The 25664-nt window shown below is 23.9% G+C and overlaps 7 protein-coding genes and 1 long non-coding RNA gene across 8 annotated transcripts; 3 read left to right on the top strand and 5 right to left on the bottom strand.

Moving 5' to 3' along the window:
* Positions 1-4122: 4122 nt before the first annotated feature.
* LOC122852712 (syndetin) lies at positions 4123-7903 on the bottom strand. The gene is made up of 5 exons (XM_044152662.1): positions 7638-7903; positions 6942-7451; positions 4990-6872; positions 4723-4912; positions 4123-4615 (listed from the first exon to the last, which is right to left on the bottom strand). Exons 1-5 carry the CDS (start codon positions 7680-7682, stop codon positions 4505-4507), a joined length of 2739 nt encoding a protein of 912 aa, XP_044008597.1. The 5' UTR covers positions 7683-7903; the 3' UTR covers positions 4123-4504.
* A 150-nt stretch (positions 7904-8053) lies between these two features.
* On the top strand, positions 8054-11219 carry LOC122852707 (UV radiation resistance-associated gene protein). The gene is made up of 3 exons (XM_044152656.1): positions 8054-8597; positions 8662-8866; positions 8938-11219. Exons 1-3 carry the CDS (start codon positions 8490-8492, stop codon positions 11217-11219), a joined length of 2595 nt encoding a protein of 864 aa, XP_044008591.1. The 5' UTR covers positions 8054-8489.
* Positions 9980-13030, bottom strand: LOC122852710 (retinol dehydrogenase 11-like). The gene is made up of 4 exons (XM_044152660.1): positions 12592-13030; positions 12287-12522; positions 11915-12212; positions 9980-11832 (listed from the first exon to the last, which is right to left on the bottom strand). The coding sequence occupies exons 1-4, from the start codon at positions 12859-12861 to the stop codon at positions 11662-11664; spliced, it is 975 nt and encodes a 324-aa protein (XP_044008595.1). The 5' UTR covers positions 12862-13030; the 3' UTR covers positions 9980-11661.
* A 503-nt stretch (positions 13031-13533) lies between these two features.
* On the bottom strand, positions 13534-15501 carry LOC122852711 (protein SET). Its single transcript, XM_044152661.1, has 5 exons — positions 15052-15501; positions 14481-14670; positions 14199-14404; positions 13921-14128; positions 13534-13858 (listed from the first exon to the last, which is right to left on the bottom strand). Exons 1-5 carry the CDS (start codon positions 15313-15315, stop codon positions 13797-13799), a joined length of 930 nt encoding a protein of 309 aa, XP_044008596.1. The 5' UTR covers positions 15316-15501; the 3' UTR covers positions 13534-13796.
* A 107-nt stretch (positions 15502-15608) lies between these two features.
* LOC122852708 (N6-adenosine-methyltransferase subunit METTL3) lies at positions 15609-17840 on the top strand. Its single transcript, XM_044152658.1, has 4 exons — positions 15609-15951; positions 16019-16208; positions 16275-16811; positions 16895-17840. The coding sequence occupies exons 1-4, from the start codon at positions 15801-15803 to the stop codon at positions 17679-17681; spliced, it is 1665 nt and encodes a 554-aa protein (XP_044008593.1). The 5' UTR covers positions 15609-15800; the 3' UTR covers positions 17682-17840.
* Positions 17684-19863, bottom strand: LOC122852709 (neuroepithelial cell-transforming gene 1 protein-like). The gene is made up of 4 exons (XM_044152659.1): positions 19408-19863; positions 19121-19338; positions 18254-19052; positions 17684-18173 (listed from the first exon to the last, which is right to left on the bottom strand). The coding sequence occupies exons 1-4, from the start codon at positions 19471-19473 to the stop codon at positions 17823-17825; spliced, it is 1434 nt and encodes a 477-aa protein (XP_044008594.1). The 5' UTR covers positions 19474-19863; the 3' UTR covers positions 17684-17822.
* A 441-nt stretch (positions 19864-20304) lies between these two features.
* LOC122852706 lies at positions 20305-20668 on the bottom strand. The gene is made up of 2 exons (XR_006373854.1): positions 20552-20668; positions 20305-20357 (listed from the first exon to the last, which is right to left on the bottom strand). It is a non-coding gene; the product is annotated as an uncharacterized LOC122852706 (long non-coding RNA).
* Positions 20669-20860: 192 nt separating this feature from the next.
* LOC122852702 (testis-expressed protein 2) lies at positions 20861-25663 on the top strand. The gene is made up of 6 exons (XM_044152651.1): positions 20861-21575; positions 21645-23154; positions 23225-23444; positions 23568-24085; positions 24185-24257; positions 24486-25663. The coding sequence occupies exons 1-6, from the start codon at positions 21527-21529 to the stop codon at positions 24810-24812; spliced, it is 2697 nt and encodes an 898-aa protein (XP_044008586.1). The 5' UTR covers positions 20861-21526; the 3' UTR covers positions 24813-25663.
* The last annotated feature ends 1 nt before the right edge of the window (position 25664 follows it).

Below are 25664 nucleotides of genomic sequence, written 5' to 3'. Positions count from 1 at the left end.
ATTTTTTTATTATTTTTCTATTTGTTTCTACAAATGAAATTTTATTTTTGAAATAGCAGGGAAGCTTGGGAAGGGACAGGAGTTGAACTATGAATTGTATAAAATACCTCTTTGCCTGTTCTATGATCCTGTTCAAATAGCATATTTTTTCAATTATTTTTTCTATTTGTTTTTTAAGAAATAAAATTTATTTTTGAAATATTAGGAAAGCAGGAATGACTGGAGGTAAACTATGAATTGTAAAAAATACCTCTTTGCCTGTTCTATGACCCTGTTCAAATTGCATATTTTTTAAATTATTTTTTCTATTTGTTTTCTACAATTGAAATTTTATTTTTGAAATGGCAGGGAAGCAGGAAAGACAGGAGGTGATCTATGAATTGGATAAAATACCCCTTTGCCTGTTCTATGATCCTGTTCAAATTGCATATTTTTTTTATTATTTTTTCTATTTGTTATTTTAAAAACAAATTTTTTTTTTGAGATGGCAGGGAAGCAGGAAGGTCAGGAGGTGATCTATGAATTGGATAAAATACCTCTTCGCCTGTTCTATGTCCCTGTTTAAATAGCATATTTTTTTAATTATTTTTTCTATTTGTTTTCTACGAAGGAAACTTTATTTTTGAAATATCAGGAAAGCAGGAATGACTGGAGGTAAACTATGAATTGTAAAAAATACCTCTTTGCCTGTTCTATGATCCTGTTGAAATAGAATATTTTTTATCATTTTTCTATTTGTTTTTTTTTTTAAAAGCAAATTTTATTTTGAAATAGCAGGGGGAAGCAGGAAAGACAGGAGGTGATCTATGAATTGGATAGAATACCTCTTCGCCTGTTCTATGTCCCTGTTCAAATTGCATATTTTTTTTTATTATTTTTTCTATTTGTTTTCTACAAATGAGAAATTTTATTTTTGAAATATATCAGGCTTAGGAAGGAAAGACAGGAGGTGATCTATGAATTGGATAAAATACCTCTTCGCCTGTTCTATGTCCCTGTTCAAATTATATAATTTTTTATTATTTTTTTCTATTTGTTTTTCTACAAATAAAATTTTATTTTTGAAATAGCAGGGAAGCAGGAAGGACAGGAGGTGATCTATGAATTGGATAAAATACCTCTTCACCTGTTCTATGTCCCTGTTCAAATTGCATATTTTTTTTATCATTTTTTCTATTTGTTTTCTACAAATGAAATTTTATTTTTGAAATAACAGGGAAGCAGGAAGGACAGGAGGTGATCTATGAATTGGATAGAATACCTCTTCTCCTGTTCTATGTCCCTGTTCAAATTGCATATTTTTTTTATTATTTTTTCTATTTGTTTTCTACAAATGAAATTTTATTTTTGAAATAGCAGGGAAGCAGGAAGGACAGGAAGTGATCTATGAATTGGATAAAATACCTCTTCGCCTGTTCTATGTCCCTGTTCAAATTGCATATTTTTTTTATTATTTTTTCTATTTGTTTTCTACAAATAAAATTTTATTTTTGAAATAGCAGGGAAGCAGGAAGGACAGGAGGTGATCTATGAATTGGATAAAATACCTCTTCGCCTGTTCTATGTCCCTGTTCAAATTGCATATTTTTTTTATCATTCTTTCTATTTGTTTTTTTAAAAACAAATTTTATTTTTGAAATAGCAGGGAAGCAGGAAAGACAGGAGGTGATCTATGAATTGGATAAAATACCTCTTCGCCTGTTCTATGTCCCTGTTCAAATTGCATATTTTTTTTATCATTTTTTCTATTTGTTTTCTACAAATGAAATTTTATTTTTGAAATAGCAGGGAAGCAGGAAAGACAGGAGGTGATCTACAAATTGGATAGAATACCTCTTCGCCTGTTCTATGTCCCTGTTCAAATTGCATATTTTTTTTATTATTTTTTCTATTTGTTTTTTTAAAAACAAATTTTATTTTTGAAATGGCAGGGAAGCAGGAAGGACAGGAGGTGATCTATGAATTGGATAGAATACCTCTTCGCCTGTTCTATGTCCCTGTTCAAATTGCATATTTTTTTTATTATTTTTTCTATTTGTTTTTTTAAAAACAAATTTTATTTTTGAAATAGCAGGGAAGCAGGAAGGACAGGAGGTGATCTATGAATTGGATAGAATACCTCTTCGCCTGTTCTATGTCCCTGTTCAAATTGCATATTTTTTTTATTATTTTTTCTATTTGTTTTTTTAAAAACAAATTTTATTTTTGAAATGGCAGGGAAGCAGGAAAGACAGGAGGTGATCTATGAATTGGATAGAATACCTCTTCGCCTGTTCTATGTCCCTGTTCAAATTGCATATTTTTTTTATTATTTTTTCTATTTGTTTTCTACAAATGAAATTTTATTTTTGAAATAACAGGGAAGCAGGAAGGACAGGAGGTGATCTATGAATTGGATAAAATACCTCTTCGCCTGTTCTATGTCCCTGTTCAAATTGCATATTTTTTTTATCATTTTTTCTATTTGTTTTTTTAAAAACAAATTTTATTTTTGAAATGGCAGGGAAGCAGGAAAGACAGGAGGTGATCTACAAATTGGATAGAATACCTCTTCGCCTGTTCTATGTCCCTGTTCAAATTGCATATTTTTTTTATTATTTTTTCTATTTGTTTTCTACAAATGAAATTTTATTTTTGAAATAGCAGGGAAGCAGGAAAGACAGGAGGTGATCTATGAATTAGATAGAATACCTCTTTGCCTGTTCTATGTCCCTGTTCAAATTGCATATTTTTTTTATTATTTTTTCTATTTGTTTTTTTAAAAACAAATTTTATTTTTGAAATAGCAGGGAAGCAGGAAGGACAGGAGGTGATCTATGAATCGGATGAAATACCTCTTCGCCTGTTCTATGTCCCTGTTCATATTGCATATTTTTTTTATCATTTTTTCTATTTGTTTTTTTAAAAACAAAGTTTATTTTTGAAATGGCAGGGAAGCAGGAAAGACAGGAGGTGATCTATGAATTGGATAAAATACCTCTTCGCCTGTTCTATGTCCCTGTTCAAATTGCATATTTTTTTTATCATTTTTTCTATTTGTTTTCTACAAATGAATTTTTATTTTTGAAATAGCAGGGAAGCAGGAAGGACAGGAGGTGATCTATGAATTAGATAAAATACCTCTTCGCCTGTTCTATATCCCTGTTTAAATTGCATATTTTTTTTATCATTTTTTCTATTTGTTTTTTTAAAAACAAATTTTATTTTACAAATGGCAGGGAAGCAGGAAAGACAGGAGGTGATCTACAAATTGGATAGAATACCTTTTCGCCTGTCCTATGTCCCTGTTCAAATTGCATATTTTTTTTATTATTTTTTCTATTTGTTTTCTACAAATGAAATTTTATTTTTGAAATAGCAGGGAAGCAGGAAGGACAGGAGGTGATCTATGAATTGGATAGAATACCTCTTCGCCTGTTCTATGTCCCTGTTCAAATTGCATATTTTTTTTATCATTTTTTCTATTTGTTTTTTTAAAAACAAATTTTATTTTTGGAATGGCAGGGAAGCAGGAAGGACAGGAGGTGATCTATGAATTGGATAAAATACCTCTTCGCCTGTTCTATGTCCCTGTTTAAATTGCATATTTTTTTATTATTTTTTCTATTTGTTTTCTACAAATGAAATTTTATTTTTGAAATAGCAGGGAAGCAGGAAGGACAGGAGGTGATCTATGAATTGGATAAAATACCTCTTCGCCTGTTCTATGTCCCTGTTCAAATAGAATTTTTTTTTTTTTTTTACTTCTATTTTTCCAAGAAAAAAAAATTATTTTTCAATGTATCAGGCAAATATAAAATCGAGGAGCTTAATTCTAAAAAATAATAAATACCTCTTTATTCATTCTATGTTCCTGATACAAATTGAATTTTTTTTTTTTTTACGGTATCAGGCAAATATAAAATCGAGGACGTAAATTTTTAAAAAATACCGAATACCTCTCCAGTCATTCTATGTTCCTGATACGAATCAGTAAAACTTTCTTATAAAAATATCAAACTCACAGAAAATTAAAGAAGTAATTCAAAAAGATTTTACTTATTAATTATCAGGAATATAGAATGCTAAAGGAGGTATTATCGTATGGAAGAAGAAAATTAATAAAAAAAATAACTTATATAACAAATATATATAGATATATTTCTGCTTTTTTTTTTTTGTCGAATACACTTGAAAAAAATAAACAATTATAATATTTTTACATTAAAATAAAATTAATTACATAAATCATGTCTATAAAACTGAGATGTGTACTAAAAAATATTTTTTTTTTATTAAAACATATAAATTTCATTAACTAGTTACATTTTTATTTTTATGAGATTAAAAATTTATGAGATTCTTTAAAAAAAATAATTAAATAATTCTTTAAAATGTTAATTATTACACTGGTATTAAATTTTGTGCGTAAATATAAATTTCTTTTAATATCGGAAAATTAAAATTTAAATATAAATATATATATCATCTTGATGTTATTTTTTAAAAAATTTCCATTTTAATATTACCTATTTGATCGTTGTTCTTCCACAAGAGAGATTAACCGTTGTCGATTTTTTTTATTACTTTGAAATATACAAGAAATTAGTCCACTCAAATGTTTGACTGAATATTCCTAAAAGAATTCAATTATTATTAACAAAATTATCTACTCTCCATGTACAAACAATTATTGAAATAATAAGAAGTTTATAAAGAAGAGAAAAAATATGAAATAATTACTTTGTGTTTTTCAAGCCATTCTTCAAATGATGATTGAGATATGTAGTATGCTTTGATGTACATTTCGACATATTCACTGTGTGGCATTGGTCTAACTGACGTTGTCATTTCAAATTTTGTTTTTAATTGTGTAAAATCAAGTTGCATCAAGCCTCGACCGCCATTAGAACATTTTTTTGCATTTGAATATCTAAATAAACATCATCAAATCATTAATACACAAATAGTATTTTTAATTTTTATATTTAATAGTCAACTAAAACTCACCCTTCCACCAATGTGTGATTAATTAAATGAGCAACATTTTCCCACAATGCCCATCTTACTTTATCATCAATTTTCATAGATCCAACATTATTAAATTTAATTTGTATATCTTGAATGTCTTTTAGAATTTCATCAACATATTCACTATGTTGTGACATAACATCTTTAACTTCCCAATTAACTTTTCCCATAAGTCCAATTATTTTTGATATATCAATACATTTTTCAATAACAGCCATATACACTGGTTTTCTCAAATCAACAGCAGATGATATTGTTTGACTGTAAAATTGATTTAACAGCTCTTCATCAGCATTATTATCTGTTTGATGAATTAAATTTTTTAAATAATTTTCAAGATTATTATATTGTTGACCAAGTTCAATAATTGATTCAACACCAATTATTCTTTCAGCAAGACCATATAATTTATCATTATTATCAAAATAATTTGTATTATTTATAATTGGTTGACGTATTTTTCCTTGTTTATGTTCTGTATGATTATTAAAAAATAAATTATCTTTTATTCTAGCAAGTGTTAATTTTAATTTTGGTGTATATAGTGATTCAGCTGATATTTGTAAATCAGATGTAAATAATTTATGTACTGAATAAAAATAAAATTCAAAAAACTGTATTATACTATAAATAACTGTTGATGATATTGTTTTTAATAATTTTGACATTTGTAAATATTTACCACATACTCTTAATATACTTAATGATGTATTTGTCATTATTGGACCAGTATAATATTTTTTTTTTTTAATTAATTTTTCATTAATTGAATTATCATCATCTGAATCATCCGTAAAATCGCCAGAACCATCATCATATGATTTTTCTAATATACTTTCATCCATTGTTTCATCAAGTGTTATATCAAATGGACATAAATCAGTATTTAAATATTTTTCAAGCCATCCTGATAATACTATTACATCTTCATTAATATCATTATTAATTATTAAATTTTGTGAATTTATAATTAATGCATTTAAACTTTTAAATTCCTGTAAATTAATTGATGTAAAATTTTTTTTAACTGGACATAATTCCCAGCCTTCATGTTCAAAAAATATAACCAACTCTTCAAGTCTTAAATTATGATAATGTGAAAAATAAATTGACGATTGTTTTTTCATAAAATTATATAAATTTAATGATTTAATATTACATAATTCATTACCAATGTCAATTAAACGATTAATAATTGATAAAATTTTTAAAAATTCTTCAAAACGATATTTTTCAATGTTAATTATATTTAAAAATGTTGATATTTTAATTTCAACATCATGCCAAATTTTTGACATGCCATTTTTTAATTTTTGTGTTATATAATGATTATTAAATGTATCTTCAGGTTCATTATCAACTTGTTGTTGTGATACAGCATGATTACTATGCCAATTTAATACTTGATTATAAGAACGTAATATTTTCCAAAGACCTTTACTAAGATCAATCAAACAATTTATAATATATTCATGTGGTACTGATTGACATAATTGGCTGTATTGACGTTTAATATCACCACCAGTACGTGAATAAACAATATTAAAAGCTGAATTATGTATTGCAGCTGTAAAATGCATATGAAGTTGATCAATTGCTGTTTGACTTTTACGTAAAAGTTTATATGCTTCTTGTACAGATGTATATGTTTTATCATCAAAATCAGTACAAAGACGACATATTGTATTGTCAAGAGTTTCTTCTGTTTGATCAAGTGTATCTTGTAATTTACTAGCTAATATTGCAACACAATTAAAATGTTTATATGTTTGTGCTGCACTTTGACATTCAAGTAATAATGATATTGCACCAGGAAAATTTTCTTCTTTTAATAATTCTTGAAGTCTATCATCTGTTCTTTGCTAAATAATTAAATTAAATATAATATATTAATTTTAATTAAATAATAGAAGGAAAAAATAAAAACTTACAAGTGTTTTAATTGTATTTAAACTGTATAATAATTCTTGAAGTATTTGACGTTTTTTATAATTAGCAAGTATTCCAAGACTTGCTGTTGTAAATTGTTTTTTAGCAAGTGCTAAATCAGATCTACTCATTTTACATATATTAACAACAATTGTCAATTGTTCTTGTATTTTAATAATTTTTTTAAATTCTTCATTACATAAATTTTGTTTTTGTAATATAAGTTGTAAAACTTTACTTGATACAACTTGTTGCTGTCGTTCAAGTTTTTTATGTATTATTTCAATATCATTGCAGCTTAATGTTGATGAAAGTTTTCTTAATTCATGACGACATGAATCAAATGATTCATCAGGCTTATAATAGTCTGACTCAATTGATTCTAAAATATCTTGATCAGATTCATTATCACTTGAATTACCAGCTTGTATTATTTTTTTTTCATGATGTAGAGATTCAATTGGATTTAATAATTCTGGATTAAGACCCATTGATGGTACCTTTGATTGGTTCTAAAGAAAATTTAATTGTACTATTTTATTTTACATAAATACATCATGCTATATGACAAGACTTTAGTGTAAAAATATAAATTCTATTTCTTCAAATTAAATTACTATTAATTATAAATAAAATTTCGATTTTAATGTTTTTAGAAATATTTCTAATTCAATCGTAAAATAATTAAATATACAAACCTGTTTATTTATAAGTCCAAGAAATTTAAATTTTAAATCATCCATTGTTAATTAATGCTGATGAAAAAATTAAGCTTAAATTAATTATTAATTCATAATCTATTTATTTGTTTTTTTTCTTCAACATATTTATTATGACATTGTACATAGTGTCATACAAATGTATCACCAGTTTTTCTTTTTTTTTATTTCGATTGGGAAATTGAGAACAGTTAAGTCGACAATTCGACATATATTTTTTTTTTTTTTTTGATTGTTAAGGTCTATTTACACACTGTTTTTTATTTGGAATCAACAAATTACGCCATCTTGTTATCAATAAAATATTTTAGAATACATATATTTTTTCTTATCAAACGCCGGGAAATTTTATTGTTTAGAGAGAAAGAGAGAAAGAAAGAAAGAGAAAAAAAAACAATAATACTAAAAAAAAAAAAAAGGAAAATGTCAAAGTCAATTTTATGTTTTTCTGCTCCAAAAAATATATTATGTCAGATTAAAAAAAAAAAAAACAAATAAATAATAGTTTGACAGTGACAAATAACAGATGTCAAGCTGACATCAATTGATACCATATATACTATGTTTTTCAATGTGCTAATTAATATTTAATTAAATAATAAATAACACAGTTACAAAAGACAAAAAGATAATATATAAAACATCACGTGAATTGGATAATAATTATTGTGAATTGACAGATAACCTTACATCAAAATAAAAAAATAAATACAAATTGTTGAAAATAGTAATATATAAAAAAAAAAAAAATACAATAAACAAAACAACAATTAAATATATTTGTATATTTTTAAAATAATAAAATTGTTGGTGTGTTTGCCATGATTGTTGATGATGGAGATGAAAGCAAGTCAAGTTCTTGTCAGGGACTTGGACCTTACCCTTCAACCAAGAACATCACCAAGATACAAAGTTTGGCTACCACTAGCAACCCAACAGGTATTTTATTAATAAATAATTGAATAAATAATATTAATAATTAATTAAAAAATTTATTTTACAGTTACGTTTACGAAGTTTATGTCAAATAATTGGATACAATTTAGAGACAGATAAAAAATTTGAAATATGTTGGTTTTATTTTACATTACATAGATCAACAATGTCATCACCTTTTTATACAAGTGAACCAATTGATAATACAAGTCCAAAATGGACAAGTCTTGAAGTGCCTACATTACATGCAACTGGTCTATCAACAGCAAATGGTAATAATAGACTTAATTTATTTTATAAATTTGGTGTTTATTTTATTAATTTGTTGTTAATATAAATATAGAAATAGTATTACGACTTTGGAGAAGAACAAAAGTCGATGATCCATCAACAGATGTTACAATATTTACATGGGGTATATCATTTACTGGACTTGTTTATATGGGTCCAAAATTATCATCAAATAATCTTGAATCAATGTTACATAATAATTCATTGATATTTCATTTACATGGTGGTTTTTTTGTACCATCATATTGTCTTAATAATTCACCACAATTTCGTCGTTATTTATATATGAGTGTTAGTAATTCGGAAATATGTCAAAGTTATACTGTTGAACAATTGATTAAATTAAGAAATCAAATGAAATATATGAAAGAAATAACAGATAATGTACAAATATTAAAAGATAAAATAGCAACTGGTGAAAATAATGAAATAATTAAAAATTATAAACAAACAAAATTAAATAAATTATTATTAAAACCAAAAATAATAAATAAAGAAAAAAAAATTGAAATATTAAATATTAAAAAACAGCTTGAAATTGAAAAATTTCGTAAAAAATTATTAGAACAAGAAAGAATACGTAAAGTAAGTGATATACGTAAATTAAATAAATTACATTTATCAATGATGGAAGATAATCAAGATAAAGGTTTATTATTAATGGAACGTTATCGTGAATTAAATAAAGATATTGAAAGATTACGTGAATGGCGACAAAATCATATTGAAATACGTGAAATATATTTACAAAAAACAGCCCAATTATCATATCGTAGACGTAAATTAATGTCTGATTTATCTTTAATATTTGACATTAAATATAATAATGATAATAAGTTAACAATAAATAATGTACATTTACCAGACAGTGAAGAATTAAATATATATAAAAATGATTTAAATATATCTGTTGGTCTTGGCTATGTTGTACAAACAATTGATGTTGTATCAAAATTATTAAACATACCAACAAGATATCCAATAATAAATAATGGATCACGTTGTAAAATTATTGATCATATTAGTGATGATATTAGAGATAAAGATCGTCAATTTCCATTATTTTCACGTAATAAAGATAAATTAAAATTTCATTATGGTGTTTATTTATTAAATAAAAATATATCACAATTAAGATGGTATTGTGGTCTTCCAACAATTGATTTACGTTGTACATTATTAAATTTATCAACATTATTAAATTTTAAATATAATAATCAACAAATATTTGATAATACAAAAAGAACATTATCTGGTTCATCATTAAATACTGAACAAAATGAATTACCATCAACACCACCATTACAAAAATTATTATTTGATAAAATGAATATGAATAATAGCAACAACAACATAAACAGACAAATGTTTAATATAAAAACCTATAATAAAAAATTTTTAAGTTCATCATTAGATCAAGGTCTTGATAAATCATTGGCATTTAATAAATTTAATAATTATACAAAACGTATATGTAAATCTTATGATTTTACAATTGATAATAATAATAATAGTAATAATAAAAAATCATTATCATTGCCAAGAGATGCTATAAGTAATAGTAGTGATGATGAAAATATAAATATATTTAATAAAAATATTGATATTGTTGATAAATCATTATCAGCAACATCATCAAGTGAATTACTTGATACTGAAATTGAAATATCAATACCATTATCAATAACTAAAATACATTCTGATGATTCAACATTAAAAAAAACAAGTTCAACATCAATATCAAGTTGTGAAATTGCACTTAATTCATCATCACAAAATGATTGTGTTGATATGATTATAAATAATAATAATAATAGTAAAAAAATTGATGAAGAATCAAGTTGTGGTGATGGTAGTCCATCGACAATATCAATTATTGATAAAATTAATTATAATATTAGTCAAGAAACAATTAATGATAATAATAATACAACAATTAATCTTGCCAATAAAAAAATTATTAATAATTCAAATTCATTTTCATCATTAAATGACATTAATCATACAAATAATATAACTGATGATGAACATGTTGTTGCATCAAGTTGTCCAGAAAGTGCTAAATCATTTTATGATGATTATGATGATAATAATACTACAATAAATAAATGTAAATATGAATCAACAATGAGTCTACAAACACCCAGTGTTATTAATAATAATGTTAATTTAACAAATTTACAAACAAATAAAGTTGAACAAGTTATTAATAATTATCAAGCATCAAGTGAACTTATTGATTCAATTAGAAAAAGTTCAGAAAATGTATTTGCAAGAACAGAAGCATTGGCTAGTAAAAAAACAAGTTTTAAAGTTATGAAACCACGATTATAAAAATTCTGTGTTATTTAATTATAAATTAATTAATTTTTAATTTTATAGTTTATTAAATGAAATTATAAAATTATTTGTAATTTAATTAATATTTATTATTTAAATTTTAATAATAAGAAAATTATTGTTTTTTTTTTCTTTTAAAAGTCATCAAATTTAGTATATGTAATAAATAAATTTAAAATAAAATTGTGATGATTTATTTAATTTAATTTTGTATAGATTTAAAAAATGATCAAATTATTAATAAAATATTGACCTTATAAAATTATTTTATATTTATTTTAATTTATTAAAAATTACCCAATTGTTTTAACTAATGTAATCAAAATTTAATGTAAACCAACATTTAATTCATGGGATGGAGAAGACAGTTTTAAAGATGAAAAATAGGTATATTTATTACGAAATTAATTCATCAAATATAAATCAAATTATAAATTTATCCAACAGAATCAAGTCTTGTTAAACTTGCACTAATATCCCAAAGTTGTTTCGAAATATTATCATCTAATTTTTTTTTCGAATTGTATATCTTACAATTACGATATAATAATCCACTTTCATTTGACAAATTAACATCAGTTGCACAATTAATAACTGTTTGTGCTCCCTGAAGTAAAAAAAAAATTTACAAGTTAAATGTAATTTTATTTATAAAGAAATAATAATTGTTAATAATATTATATATTTACCTGATAAGCTGTACGAAGAAATAACAATGCAATTGGTGAAAATAATATATAATGAAACCAGCTTCTTTTGACATTTCTAAATAAACCAGTATATGTAAAACCAGGACAAACCATGTAAACATTAACACCAGTATTTTCAGTACGTTTTGATAATTCTTTGGCAAAATATGCATTAGCTAATTTTGAATTACAATAGCCTGGATTCATTCTGCCTTTTGCTTGTAATCCTTTTTCAGCATTTAAATTTGAAAAATCAATTGTCCCTGATTCTAATAGCTTTGATGTTACAATGACAATTCTAAAATTACAAAAAAATTAAAAGAGTATATATAAAAAACAATAGAGAAGAGATATTAGAAAATAATTTGTTACCTGCTTGGTGCTGATGATTTAATTCTATCCAATAATAAATTAGTTAATAGAAAATGACCAAGATGATTAATACCAAAATGTATTTCAAAACCATCATTTGTTAATGCATGATTATTTAGTGGTACATAAACTCCAGCATTATTTATTAAACCATGAATTTGTGAAAAATCATTTAACACATTATTACAAAATTTGCGAATTGATGATAATGATGATAAATCAATTTCCATTGGTATCTGTAAAGCATAAATAGCAGTAATTATTATTAGTTGAAATAACATATTTTAAAATAAATATTTAATTACCATTTCACCAGTATGAATTTTAGATCGTATTTCTTTTATTGTATTTTTTGCATTTTCCATATTTCTACATGCCATTATGACACGAGCATTTCTTTTTATTAATTCTTTAACTGTTTCTTTTCCAATACCAGAATTAGCACCAGTTACAAGATATACTTTATCTTTAAGATTACTTGTGTCTTTACATTTACCCCAGGTATATTCTTGGCATTTTCTTAATATACCAAGTAAAACGACAATTGGCAAAACAACATAACACAATGTTGACATTTTTAAATAATGATTCAACAATTATTTTTAATATTACAATAATAAATGCAAATGAAAATTATCAATGGCTTTGTTTTTAATATTCTGATAAAACTATGTCGCATAATTTGACTACTTTTTTTTTTTTATACAAGAGAAAAAAAACAAAATAACGAAAAATAAAAAAAAATTGTTTCGATTCTTTTGGGTGGTAGCACTGTAACTAAATATTTAAATTATAAATAAAAAAATATATACGAAATATCAATAAAATAATAAAACAATAATTAAATTTGTAAAAATGATTTTTTTTTTCTTTTAAATATTTTTAATTATTCACAGAGTTGTTTATAAATATTGGTCTATTAATTTTTACATAAAAAAAACATTGATTTCTTTTGATAATAATTAAATAATAATCTGTATTGATTGTTTTTTTTTATTTATTAATTATTGTATTTTATTGACAAAAAAAAAAAACTATTTTATTAAAATTAACAAGCGAAAAAAGAAAAGTATTACAAGAAAATATTATTTGTCAAGTTATATATATACAGATTGATTACAAAATGATGTTTTATATTTTTACGTATTCTTATTATTGATTGAGGTAATAATTATAATTAATAAACAAAAAAAAGCGGCTTCATTATCAAAATTTTGGAAATAAAAAAAATCAAGTATTTAATTTAGTTTTTTTTTTTTTTTTTATGAAAATAAAAAAGATCTTTGATAAAAAAAAAAATCCACATGAATGGAATCTTTTTTCTTTTCAATTTTAATTTATGGTTTGTCAGATAAAATAATCATACAACAAATTTTAAATATATTTTGTAAATTAAACACACGAAATAGAAAAAAAAAAAGAAACCATGAAATATCAATATTTTTAATTGTAACTGTTCAATTTGTTGCAGAGAAAAATATCTTGGTATTTATTTTCGTTGAGTTAATTATTATTCTGGCTCTTCACCATCAGCCTCAGCTTCAACTTCAGCTTCAACTTCAGCATCTCCTTCTATAATAAATAAATAATATTAATTGAATAAATATTAAATAATTGATTTAAATATTATTTACCTTCACGTTCAGCATCATCATCTACCATCAAGTCATCCTCATCTTCAGGATCTTCTTCAGCAACAACAACACTGTCATCTGGTAGATCTTCTTCTACACCAACATCATCACCATCTTCACCTGCTTCTTCATCATCATCTTCTTCCTCACTATCAATTTCTTCACCTTCAATACCATTTTCAACATCCATATCTGGTGCAAGATAATACTACAAAAATAAAATAAATCATTGATTAATTTGCTAAACAATTAATCAAGTTTTATTATTAAATATATACCTGCAATGGATTTGGCCACATGTCATCCTTAATTAATTCAGCAATTTCATCAGCACTTGGATCACCATGATCCGTAAACCATTCAAAAAATGAACGATGACCAAGTGGCCTTTTACGACCTTTTAATTGATTTTTACCTTTTAATTTTTTAGTCAAATCAGATCCTTCTTTCCAACATATTTCTGTACTTTCAGATGCTGGATCACCTATAAATAATAAATCATAAAATTATCATTCAAATATATAATAAATATATTTTATTTTTAATTATTAAATACATACCAGATGAACCAAGATGAAATTCTTTAGTTAATATATCATTTGTAAAATATGGATTTTCGTCAAAATAAAAATTAATTCTGTAACCTGATTTAATATCTTCAAATTCTTCAACTTCCAATTTATTCAAATATCTCAATGCATCCTCTTCTTCTTCTTCCAATATTTCAGCTATTCTTTTATTATTAACAAACTGTTAATTTTTTTTTATAATAATAATATTAAGGTAAACAAAACTGAATTACAAAAATAAATAAAAAAAACAAAACAAACATTGTAAATTTGCAAAAAATATAATAACAATTTGACTACTTGTTTTAATATATTATATAAAAAATTAAAACAACAATTATATTGTTATTATTAATTTATATTTATATATATAGATATATACAAAATGGCGGTTAGTAAAAACCGGCAGACGCCGGTATCCACAATCGAAATGTCAAAATAGAAATTAACTTAAAACAATAATAAATAAATATTATTGAGAAAAAAAAAAGTTGGATATATTATTAATAGATAAATAATTTATCATTAAATTAATGATATTATTTATTTAGAAAAAGGATACAGCAGTAACCCAAAAATTAGGTATCCTCTTGATGATGTCATTACGTTTTTGAAAATATGGTTTACGCAATTTATTGTATTTTTTTTCAACTTCAAGTATTTCATCACTTGCTTTTTCATTGAGTCCATCAATTTGATTTTGACAAGTATCTATTTCTTGTAATGTATTTTGTATTTCAATATCATAATCACGCGTCTCATTAACATCACCACCAGCAGACACCGGTTCATCTGATTTTTTAATTTTTTTAGCTGGTGAAGACATGATGATTTATCACTTAAATTAATTACTTAAACTGTTATTTTTTTTATAAATTATTATTTATAATTTATATATTAAGTAAGAGGCTTTAAACAAAAATAAATAATAATATACACTTTGTGTGTGTTTATTTCCAAAATCCACTTGAACTTTTTTATCTCTTTTTTAGTTTTTTATTTTCTATTTATCTAAAACACCGGAGTTTACAATTCATTATTATGTCACTAGGGTGCGTGTGTATTTTTTTTTATTGCCCTCTTATTGGCTGCTCTTGGATAAAAAAAAAAAAAAAATACACTTGTGTAGAAAAAAATAACAACAATCAATTGTTGTTTATTTTTTTATCAACAGAATATTATTTATAATTTATTGTTAAAAAATTTTTATAAAAAAATAATAAAACATTATTTAATGAGAAAGAAAATAATTATTGTTAATTAATTGTATTTTAGGTAATTAGTAGGTATAATAAAAAATAATAAATAAATATGTCTGATGCATTTGAAGAAATTGAAGCTATCAAAATAAAAAGAAATAGTTTACGTGAAAAATTACAAAAAAGAAAAAGAGAAAGACATGAATTATTTACACTGACATTGCCAATATCAACGACAAGTAGTGATTCAATCATTTCAAATGGTAAACATTTAATTTTATATATACAATAATATGTTGTTATTAATGAGGTATTTAATTTTTTATTTAGACACTGCATTGTCTCCAATATCATCAAAAAATGATGAACATGAAAAGGAAATATTATCAATATTACATCAAAGTTTACCCAAAACATCAACAGATTTGATTGGACAATTACGTAAAAATTTAAATGTTGATGTATCTCACAATGATGTTAAAAAAATACTGGAAAAATTATCCTCTCAAGATGTAATCAAGTAAGTATCAAAAGAAAACATCAACCCCAAAGCAAAAAATAATAACATTACATTAAATTTAAACAGAATAAAAGAAGTAACAGAAAATGGAATTTCTAGTTACACAGTAACATCAATAATTGAATCACAAATAAAATTAGAACAACAAAATAATGAAACAACTGAAACAACAACACCAACAATACAAAATGACAAAACAGATGATGATGATAATGATGAAGATGACGAAGATAATGATGATAATGATTCAATACCACCAGAAAAACAACAAAAAATTGATAAAACAAATTGTGAAGATATTATGTCATTAATAACAATGCCAACAATACGTGAAAAAGAAAGTAAAAAAGTTGGTGAACAAATACTTGATTTATTATCAAAACAAACATCAAAAGAAAAATCACTTGCTGAACGTTTTCGTTCACATGGTGGTGCACAAGTTATGGAATTTTGTCCTCATGGTACACGTATTGATTGTAATAAATTAAATTGCTCAATTAAATGTAAAAAATTACATTTTAAAAAAATTATACAATTACATACTGATGAAACATTGGGTGATTGTAGTTTTTTAAATACATGTTTTCATATGGATACATGCAAGTGAGTTTATAATTTTATTATAATAATTATATCAACTAGTAGATATTAAAATATTAATAATAATAATAATTAATGTCCAACAGATATGTACATTATGAAGTTGATAATTCAACAAGTCAATTATCAAAAGATTCATCAAATGATAATAATGATATTGTTAATAATGTTAATAATATTATAACAAAAACATCAGAAACATCTGTACCAGGTAGTGGTACTGAGTTGACATTATATCCACCACAATGGATACAATGTGATTTACGTTATCTTGATATGACTGTACTTGGTAAATTTGCTGTTATAATGGCTGATCCACCATGGGATATACATATGGAATTACCATATGGTACAATGTCTGATGATGAAATGCGACAATTGGGTATACCAGCATTACAAGATGAGGGTTTATTATTTCTTTGGGTAACTGGACGTGCTATGGAACTTGGTCGTGAATGTTTACAGCTATGGGGTTATGATAGAGTTGATGAAATAATATGGGTTAAAACAAATCAATTACAAAGAATAATAAGAACTGGTAGAACTGGTCATTGGCTTAATCATGGTAAAGAACATTGTCTTGTTGGTATGAAAGGTAATCCAAGAGTTAATAGAGGTCTTGATAGTGATGTTATTGTTGCTGAAGTACGTGCAACAAGTCATAAACCAGATGAAATATATGGTATCATTGAAAGAATGAGTCCAAGTACTAGAAAAATTGAACTTTTTGGTAGACCACATAATGTACAACCAAATTGGATAACACTTGGTAATCAAGTTGCTGGTGTACATTTAATTGATCCAGTATTAATTAAAGCATTTCGTAAACGTTATCCAGATGGACATTCAATTAAACCCAATAATAAAACATAAACTGTGATTTTTATAAAATATCATTTAATTGGTTTTTTAATCTTTATATAAAAAAAAAAAATGTAAAAATATACATTGTTAATAATCATGTGTATATATAAATAAAAAAAATAAAAAAGTATTAATTTTTTTTTTAATACTTTAAATTGGTCTTTCACGAACAACTCGTTTAATCATTTTTTTATTACGTAAAATACGTGTTATTGGTGATAATTCATTGTTATTATTAATTGATTTTTTTTTTTTAATAATACTTGATTGACAATTAATTTTATTAAATGCATCAATCCAATGTCGTTTATCATGTTCATCTCTTAATATAAATAAACGTTCATTTAGCTTTAATTCACAATTACTATTATCATAATTATTATCAATATTTAATTGACAATTTGGAATAACATTTTCAATAAGATTGTAGATTTTTTTTTTTGATCTTGGTACTCTACGTGTCATTGCAAGACATGTATCAAATAAAAAACAATAAAATTTCTGAAATAAAAAACAACACAGCATTAATAAATTAATAAAAACAAATTATTGTTAATTAATAAAATAAATAGCAATCTTACAAGACCCTTTGAGTCCTTTAGTTGTCCCTCAGTAATAAGCTGAGTTGCATTTTTAATACATTCATCAGTATCATAGCTGTTATCTTTAATATTAATTTTAATTTTTGCTAAATCACATTCAGCTTCTCCCATTGATTGATTAATTTTATCCAATAGCTTTGTTAATATTATACTAGCATCTTTAAGTATCAAATAATCTTCACAATCATTATTTGTTCTTTTTAATATTTCATTAACTAATATTGGATACTTGACAATTCTACTTCTTGGCATATCAATATATGTCCATAAATCAACAGCTCTTGGTTGTTCCATTTTTTTCTTAATAAATTCTTGAAATTTTTTATTACGTAAATTTTTTTCATCTAGTATATGTCGTGCAAATATTTGTGAACGACAACGATCAATATATGGTTGTGTTAAAATTGGTAACCAATCCAATAATGTTGATCCAATGTTATCAGTAATACCAGATGAATTTCTTATTTCAATTAAATCATCACGAAGTTTACAGTGTATATGAATAAGCATATCAATATCACCAAATACAGTACGTAATTCACTTTGTGTAAATATATCTGTCGATTGAAGTGGCTGATAATAATATTCTTTAAATATTTGTAAATCATTTAAAAGTATATTTTCACCACAAAATAATTCATATATTGCTTCTTGTTTTTTTATTTCAATTTTACTTATGTCATTATTATTTTGTGATTTATTGTCAATGTTATTATAAATATCTGTTAGCCAACTACGAATTTTTAATGTACCAGCAGCTTCACAATTACTTCTTGTTCTTAAATAAAAATTAAATATTAATTAATCAATAAATATAATAATTAAATAAATAATTTTATATTTTACCGTTTACTTGGTCCAGCATTGTCATCTTCAATAATTGATATTGAATTATTTGCTGTTAAACCAAATGATCTTTGTAATGTTGATGTTGATGATAGTAAATTTGTTGCAAATTCAGTTATTCTTTTACGTTTTTTATTTTTAATCATTGATGAATCATGTGATATGTCCATTGAGCTTAAACTTATTACATCACTTTTTGGTCTTTTTCTTGATGATCTCTGTAATTATTTATTCAACATTTATATTTTTATTATTAACATTTTTATCATTAGTTTGTCGTTATTTACCTGCCAAAATTTTTTACGTGGTTCTTGAAATGTATCATCAAGATTTTCATCATGATCTTCTGACATTTTAAATTATTGTTCTAATTAATAGCTCTTTTTTTTTTATACTTGATATTGATAACCTCTTTACATAACTATTTTTATTTTTAATAAACTTATTGTATTTTTAAATTTCTATTCTGTTTTTTGGAGCACTTGATTGTTTTTCTAACTGATAATTGGTAATAATAATAATTAATAATAAGGGCAGATGTCAGTATGTCAGTTTGTTTGAGTTTGTTACAGTATTTTTATTTATAAATATTTTTTTAAACGCCAACGAACAAAACAGCTTCATTTTTATGTCATTATTTTTGGAGTAGGGTAGAAAGTGACAGTCGCCATTTTCCCTAGAGTAATTTAAAAAATTACAATAATATACTTAACTATTAAAAAATATAAAATTATAAATAATACTGACAAAGAAAAAATAAATGATATAAATAAAAAAAATAATATTAATATTGTTTAAGTAATAAATTTATTGATTAATATTAATTTATAATAATTTTGATATTGTACAATGGATTTTGTTGCTATTATTGAGTTAGACATGGAAATTATTATTATTAAAAAATACTATGTAGTTAATTAATTAAATTTATTGTTAATTTTAATAATAAGAAAATTGATTTATGATATATTTAATGAATCACATTGTTTAATCATTGATGACATGGTATTGTCACTGACTCCTTTACATATTTTCTTCATAATTGCACGTAATTTTGTTCTAAATTCATCACGTTCTGATTCAGGAACACAACCATCTCTAAGTCTTCGGAGCATTGCATGAAATATACCAACATTTTCCATGTATTGTAATTTTGCTGATGTTTCATCATCAAGTTCTATTGATGATTCTGTGTCAAAGTCCATTTTTAATTAAATTTTTCCAACTAAAAATTTATCTAAAATGAGTAAAAACAAAAACAATATTATTATTATATTATCAAATTAATTTATACAAATAAACAATAACAATTTAAATTTATTAAACAATAGCTCTTGTCATATGTCAAAGCTGACACATGACATTTCTTGTTGCATTTAATTCATGGCCATTTTAAGCTCATTTATTAGATAAATTTAATTATTTACTTACCATTTATTGATGACAATATGAGCTATTTAAATGTAAGATTATTTCGCAATTTTGTTTATAAATTTGATTTGCATAAATCAACAATGATCAACAACCAAATGATACACGTTGTCTTCTAATTTTCCAAGGAAAGTGTCTGTTTTTCTCACTATTTATTTACTCCAAACTGGCGCTCTAAATCGTTTATTTTTTTATCACTAGCTGGTTGCCATCTTGTATTCTAAATAAAAAAAAAAAACACCACAAAACACCTCTTTGTTCTTGATAAATCGTCCAATGAAAATTTCACTTTTTTATAAACGTCATTCCAAAAACATTTGGACTACAATGTTGTCTGTTGTGTTGTGTTTTTTTTTTTTTTTTATATATACAAAGAAAACTAAGTAAATAATTCTCAGGGTCAAATGTAAAAATGTTTTCTTTTTTTTGACAAGTAGATTTTTGTGACAGTAATAATATTTATTTAAAAAAAATATGAAAAAAAAATATTTTCTCAATCCATATAATTGCATTATTGCATTATAATATTAATAAAAAATTGACAGTTAAATATTCATGTCATTGTGGTTGTTGTTAATAATAATAATTTAATAAATATTGTGTAATCCAAATGAAGATATTACTCATTAAAAATTAATATTTAAAATGAGTCATTTAATGATATAAATTTTATATTTATTTTTATTTTTATATATAAATTAATGTGAGCTAATTTAAATAATTATCGTAATTTGTTTAATTAATATAACAGTATTGTGATGTTACTGTTATCAATGAAGTAAATTTTTTTTATTTTTACCTTGGCAACTCGATAACTCACAGTCTTATCTCTCTCTTGATGTGTTTTTTTTTTCTTTTCATAATCACTTGGATAACTCACCTCAGCAACCAAGTGGATTATTGAATTTTTAAATTTCACAATTTTATGAAATTGATAGATAAATAATAAAATAATTAAATAAAAGCTGTATTACAATGGCATCAAGTAAAAGTCCTGGAAAAATAACTCTAGGAATGATGAGAGGTAAGCTTAAATTAAAATTATTTATTTAAATAAAAAAATAATAAATAAAATAATTAATTTTTCATACAGGTAAATCAATAACAACATCAGTACCAGTTATACGTTATCATGCAAGTGATGATGAACTTGAAGAACTTTATCCAAGTACAGATGATGAAAAAATAACAGCAACAATTGAATTAGATAAATCATCACCAAAATCAAGTCCATTAAAATGTAATAAATCAAATAATGATATTAATGATGATAATCAAAATGACAATGAAACATGTGGACAAACACAAACAGATCCATGGAAAATGTTATCAGATATACGTGGTAAAATAACAAAAACATTTGAAGATAAATTATTAGAAATTAAAAATGATAAAAAAGATAAAAAAAAATTACACAGAAGTATAGATAATTCAAGTATAAGTGATACAGAAGATTTAGGTGATACAACACCAACTGAAGATTCAATTAATGATGATGATAAAATTAATGAAATAATTGCAGCTAGAGGTATACGTAAAAGACAAAAATCATCATCAAGATTTAATTTTTCAATGATTAAAACTGGTATTAAAACTAAAAATAATATTAACAATAATTCTATAATTATCAATAATAATGATAATGATAAAATTGATGATTGTGTTGAAAGTGGTATTGAAGCTGCTGAATTAAATGATTTTAATCAAATTGATTTATTATTTAAAAGCAATAATAAACAATCTGATGTATCAAATATTATTAATATAAAAAATATAAATAATAATACAACAATAAATAATAAACAACAATTATTATTTAATGAATTAAAAAAACAAATTATATATCATGCAATATTTTTACCACTTGTATTGTGGATATTTTATTATTTATTACCATTACCAAAATATATAACTGGTTTATTTGCTGGTATATTTATAACAATAACAATTCAAAAAGTAATTGAAAAAATTAAAAATTTATTATCAATTGAACCAGTTGAAATAAATACAAATAATAATAATTCATTATCATTTGTTGAAATTTTACCAGTTGAAGAATACTCTGTTATTGAAAAATTTGAAGGTTGGCTAAATGAATTACCATATGATTATGATCCTGATAATTATCATGTTGCAAGAACAAATACAATATTTTTAAAACTTGAAAATGATTATTTAAAAATTATGGAAACACGTAGTCGTATACCAAAACGTGCTGTATGGAATGAAACAAATATAAAACCAAAATTTACAAGAAAACGTGTTTATTCATTGGCTGGTGCAACTGTTGAATTATTACCAGATGGTTTAACAAGAAGAAGAAGATGGAGTAAAAAATATCCAATATGTGTGACATTTAATCGTGAGGGTATTGTTGAAAATGTTATTATTGATTCACCATCAGATGATGAAGATAATAATATTGATAAAGATAAAGATAAAATTATTATTGATAAAAATGATGATATTGATGATGATGATGGTGATGATGATGATACAACAAAAGATTTAAATGATATATTTGAAGATTGTGAAGATGAGGATGATTGTGCTAGATTAAAAATATTTATATTTGGTAGAACAGATAGACAAAAAGAAGATTGGTAAATATATATTTATTTTAATATAAATATAACAGTATTTATATTTTTAATTATTTTTTTTTAATAATAGGTATAGAAGATTGACACTAGCAGCGAAATCAACCAACAAAAGAAACTCAATACAATCAACAAAAGAGCTGACATCATCACCAAGTTCATCGTCATTGAGTCAATCAAATGGTGAAGGAAAAGCAACAAATTTAACAACAACACCAACAACAACAACAGCAACAACAGACACACCTACTGATGAATTATCATACGAAGCATACATGGCCCGTTATACTGATGTAATTATTTTTATTACTATTATTAACTACTTTCATAACTTGATAAATGATACTGCTTTTTTTTTTTTGTTATCTTTTTAAAAACATTTAGTTGATATTTATGTTTATTAAATAATTTCACAGAATCAATCAACACCAACAACAGATTCTAATATTACAATAACAGATAATAATAATAATATACAATGGTTTAATGCAATAGTTGGACGTATATTATTTGATATGCATAAATGTCCAGATATGATAAATGTTATACAAGATAAAATTCAACGTAAATTATCAAATATTAAATTACCATATTTCATGGAAAGTTTATTAATATCAGAATTAGTTATTGGACAAGGTGCACCAATAATAAATAAATCATCAAAACCAACAATTGATGAAAGAGGATTATGGATTGATCTTGATATGTTGTATGAATGTGATGTTACAATGACTGTTGAAACAAAATTAAATTTAATGAAATTAACAAAAGCAAGATCAATGTCTAATAATTTAAATGACAGTAGTTTATTATGTGGTAGTCCAAGATCAAATAAATCACCAATGTTTGATGATAATGTTGAGGATAGTCCTGAAACATCAACTGAAGATGATGACAGTATACAAATGCCATCAAATAATTCAAGAGAATCAACGTTAGTTTATTTATTTATTTATTTGTTTAAAAAAAAATTAAACAAAAAATAAATAATGGAAAGAATTTAATATATAATATCGGTTTTTTATTTTTTTAGACCAGTGCAATCTTCGGGTCGTAAGTTTCTCAGCATGGTTGACAAATTGGCATCAAATAAATATTTTCAACATGTGAGTATGTCATGAATTACGTCTGCCCAAAAATATTCTCGATAAAAAAAAACAAACAAACAAGTCTTTCAATATCGAATACCACATGTTGAATGTCTTTTTTTATTTTTTCAAAGAGACGCTGTGCGAGAATGAACTTTAAAATTCATTATCCCATGTGTTTTTTTTTTTTATGATCCATTTGGTAAATGGCAAAAATAAAATAAATAAATGATTTTTTATTGATAGGCTGCTGAATTGTCATATGTTCGTCGTGCTATGGAGGGAGTATCAAATACAGAGATACGTTTGATGGTAAGTGTATCAAGTATTGAAGGATGTCTATCAATAAATATACCACCATCACCATCAGATAGATTTTGGTATGGTTTTAAACCAACACCTAAAATTAATCTTGATGCAAGACCAGCTGTTGGTGAACGTGCTGTTAATATTGGCTATGTTACTAATTTGATAAAAACAAAATTACTTAAAGAATTTGAAAAAGTTGTTGTATTACCAAATATGGATGATCTTGTGATACCACTCTGTCCAAATTTTCCTTATCACATTTAAAAGGAAAATAATTCAGTCCAATATTATTCATAACAGTCAAGTTTTTTTTTTATATTTATCACAATTTTTATTTAATAGATGAATCATTTTTCTGTTTTTCTTTTGTTTTATATCAATGTTATTATTATTAAATATTAATTTTATTACTTGTGATAATTATGATTAATTCAATCAATAGTCATTGTAATTAATGACTTTACAATATTGAAAAAGAAAAAAATATTTGTGATTAGTATTATTTATTATAAACACAAAAATGTTGTTTCACATTTTGGATATAATTTAATGATAAAACAACGAAAATTGATATTTAATTTAATTATTATCAAATGGGAAATTTATTTGGTGTTAATTTTTATTATTTTTTAAGTTTATATATATTTTTTCTTTAAATTATTGCATTTTTGTAAGTTAGTATGAATTATTAACAAAAAAAAAAGTGATAATTTCGTAATTAATTTGATGTTTAAATAATTTGATGGACCAATCAATGAGAATAAATAAGAGCAAAAGAACAATATGCCAAAGTAAAAATGAAAATGAGAAAAAAAAAAAAAAAAACAAAACAAAAAAATTTATACTGTGTGTGGATATAAAATTAGTTTTTTGTCATTAAAATTTTTATTGTGACAATGTAAACATAATTGTTGTTGTCGTTTTGTTTTTTTTTTTTTTATTTAAATTAAATAATACAAATCGAGCACTTGACTACAAAAAAAAAAAAAAACACATTTTCTACATCGTTATTAGCCTTTTTCATCCGTGTTTTCCATTGTTTGTTACGAAAAGAAAAATAAAAAAATTTGTATGTGTAAATAAACAATCAATAAACATAAATAATATATTTGTCAA

This window comes from Aphidius gifuensis, linkage group LG3 (genome assembly GCF_014905175.1).
Source record: "Aphidius gifuensis isolate YNYX2018 linkage group LG3, ASM1490517v1, whole genome shotgun sequence".
NCBI classification, from domain to species: Eukaryota; Metazoa; Arthropoda; class Insecta; order Hymenoptera; family Braconidae; genus Aphidius; species Aphidius gifuensis.
Note: the sequence above shows the minus strand (reverse complement) of the source record. Positions and strands in the feature narration are given on the sequence as shown.

Bases quoted from the DNA above. Each gene is read 5' to 3' on its own strand.
- LOC122852712 (XM_044152662.1), bottom strand. From the start codon at position 7,682: ATGGATGATTTAAAATTTAAATTTCTTGGACTTATAAATAAACAG. The intron at 4,913-4,989 runs GTGAGTTTTAGT...ATGTTTATTTAG, and splicing joins AATCACACATTGGTGGAAGG to ATATTCAAATGCAAAAAAAT. The intron at 4,616-4,722 runs GTAATTATTTCA...GAATTCTTTTAG, and splicing joins AATGGCTTGAAAAACACAAA to GAATATTCAGTCAAACATTT.
- LOC122852707 (XM_044152656.1), top strand. From the start codon at position 8,490: ATGATGGAGATGAAAGCAAGTCAAGTTCTTGTCAGGGACTTGGACCTT. The intron at 8,598-8,661 runs GTATTTTATTAA...TTTATTTTACAG, and splicing joins TACCACTAGCAACCCAACAG to TTACGTTTACGAAGTTTATG. The intron at 8,867-8,937 runs GTAATAATAGAC...ATATAAATATAG, and splicing joins TGGTCTATCAACAGCAAATG to AAATAGTATTACGACTTTGG.
- LOC122852710 (XM_044152660.1), bottom strand. From the start codon at position 12,861: ATGTCAACATTGTGTTATGTTGTTTTGCCAATTGTCGTTTTACTTGGT. The intron at 12,523-12,591 runs GTAATTAAATAT...TATGCTTTACAG, and splicing joins AAATTCATACTGGTGAAATG to ATACCAATGGAAATTGATTT. The intron at 11,833-11,914 runs GTAAATATATAA...TTTTTACTTCAG, and splicing joins TTCTTCGTACAGCTTATCAG to GGAGCACAAACAGTTATTAA.
- LOC122852711 (XM_044152661.1), bottom strand. From the start codon at position 15,315: ATGTCTTCACCAGCTAAAAAAATTAAAAAATCAGATGAACCGGTGTCT. The intron at 14,405-14,480 runs GTATGTATTTAA...TATTATTTATAG, and splicing joins ATTTCATCTTGGTTCATCTG to GTGATCCAGCATCTGAAAGT. The intron at 14,129-14,198 runs GTATATATTTAA...TTATTTTTGTAG, and splicing joins TGTGGCCAAATCCATTGCAG to TATTATCTTGCACCAGATAT.
- LOC122852708 (XM_044152658.1), top strand. From the start codon at position 15,801: ATGTCTGATGCATTTGAAGAAATTGAAGCTATCAAAATAAAAAGAAAT. The intron at 15,952-16,018 runs GTAAACATTTAA...TTTTTTATTTAG, and splicing joins TGATTCAATCATTTCAAATG to ACACTGCATTGTCTCCAATA. The intron at 16,209-16,274 runs GTAAGTATCAAA...AAATTTAAACAG, and splicing joins TCCTCTCAAGATGTAATCAA to AATAAAAGAAGTAACAGAAA.
- LOC122852709 (XM_044152659.1), bottom strand. From the start codon at position 19,473: ATGTCAGAAGATCATGATGAAAATCTTGATGATACATTTCAAGAACCA. The intron at 19,339-19,407 runs GTAAATAACGAC...AAATAATTACAG, and splicing joins CACGTAAAAAATTTTGGCAG to AGATCATCAAGAAAAAGACC. The intron at 19,053-19,120 runs GTAAAATATAAA...TTTTTATTTAAG, and splicing joins AATGCTGGACCAAGTAAACG to AACAAGAAGTAATTGTGAAG.
- LOC122852702 (XM_044152651.1), top strand. From the start codon at position 21,527: ATGGCATCAAGTAAAAGTCCTGGAAAAATAACTCTAGGAATGATGAGA. The intron at 23,445-23,567 runs GTAATTATTTTT...ATAATTTCACAG, and splicing joins ACATGGCCCGTTATACTGAT to AATCAATCAACACCAACAAC. The intron at 24,258-24,485 runs GTGAGTATGTCA...TTTTATTGATAG, and splicing joins CAAATAAATATTTTCAACAT to GCTGCTGAATTGTCATATGT.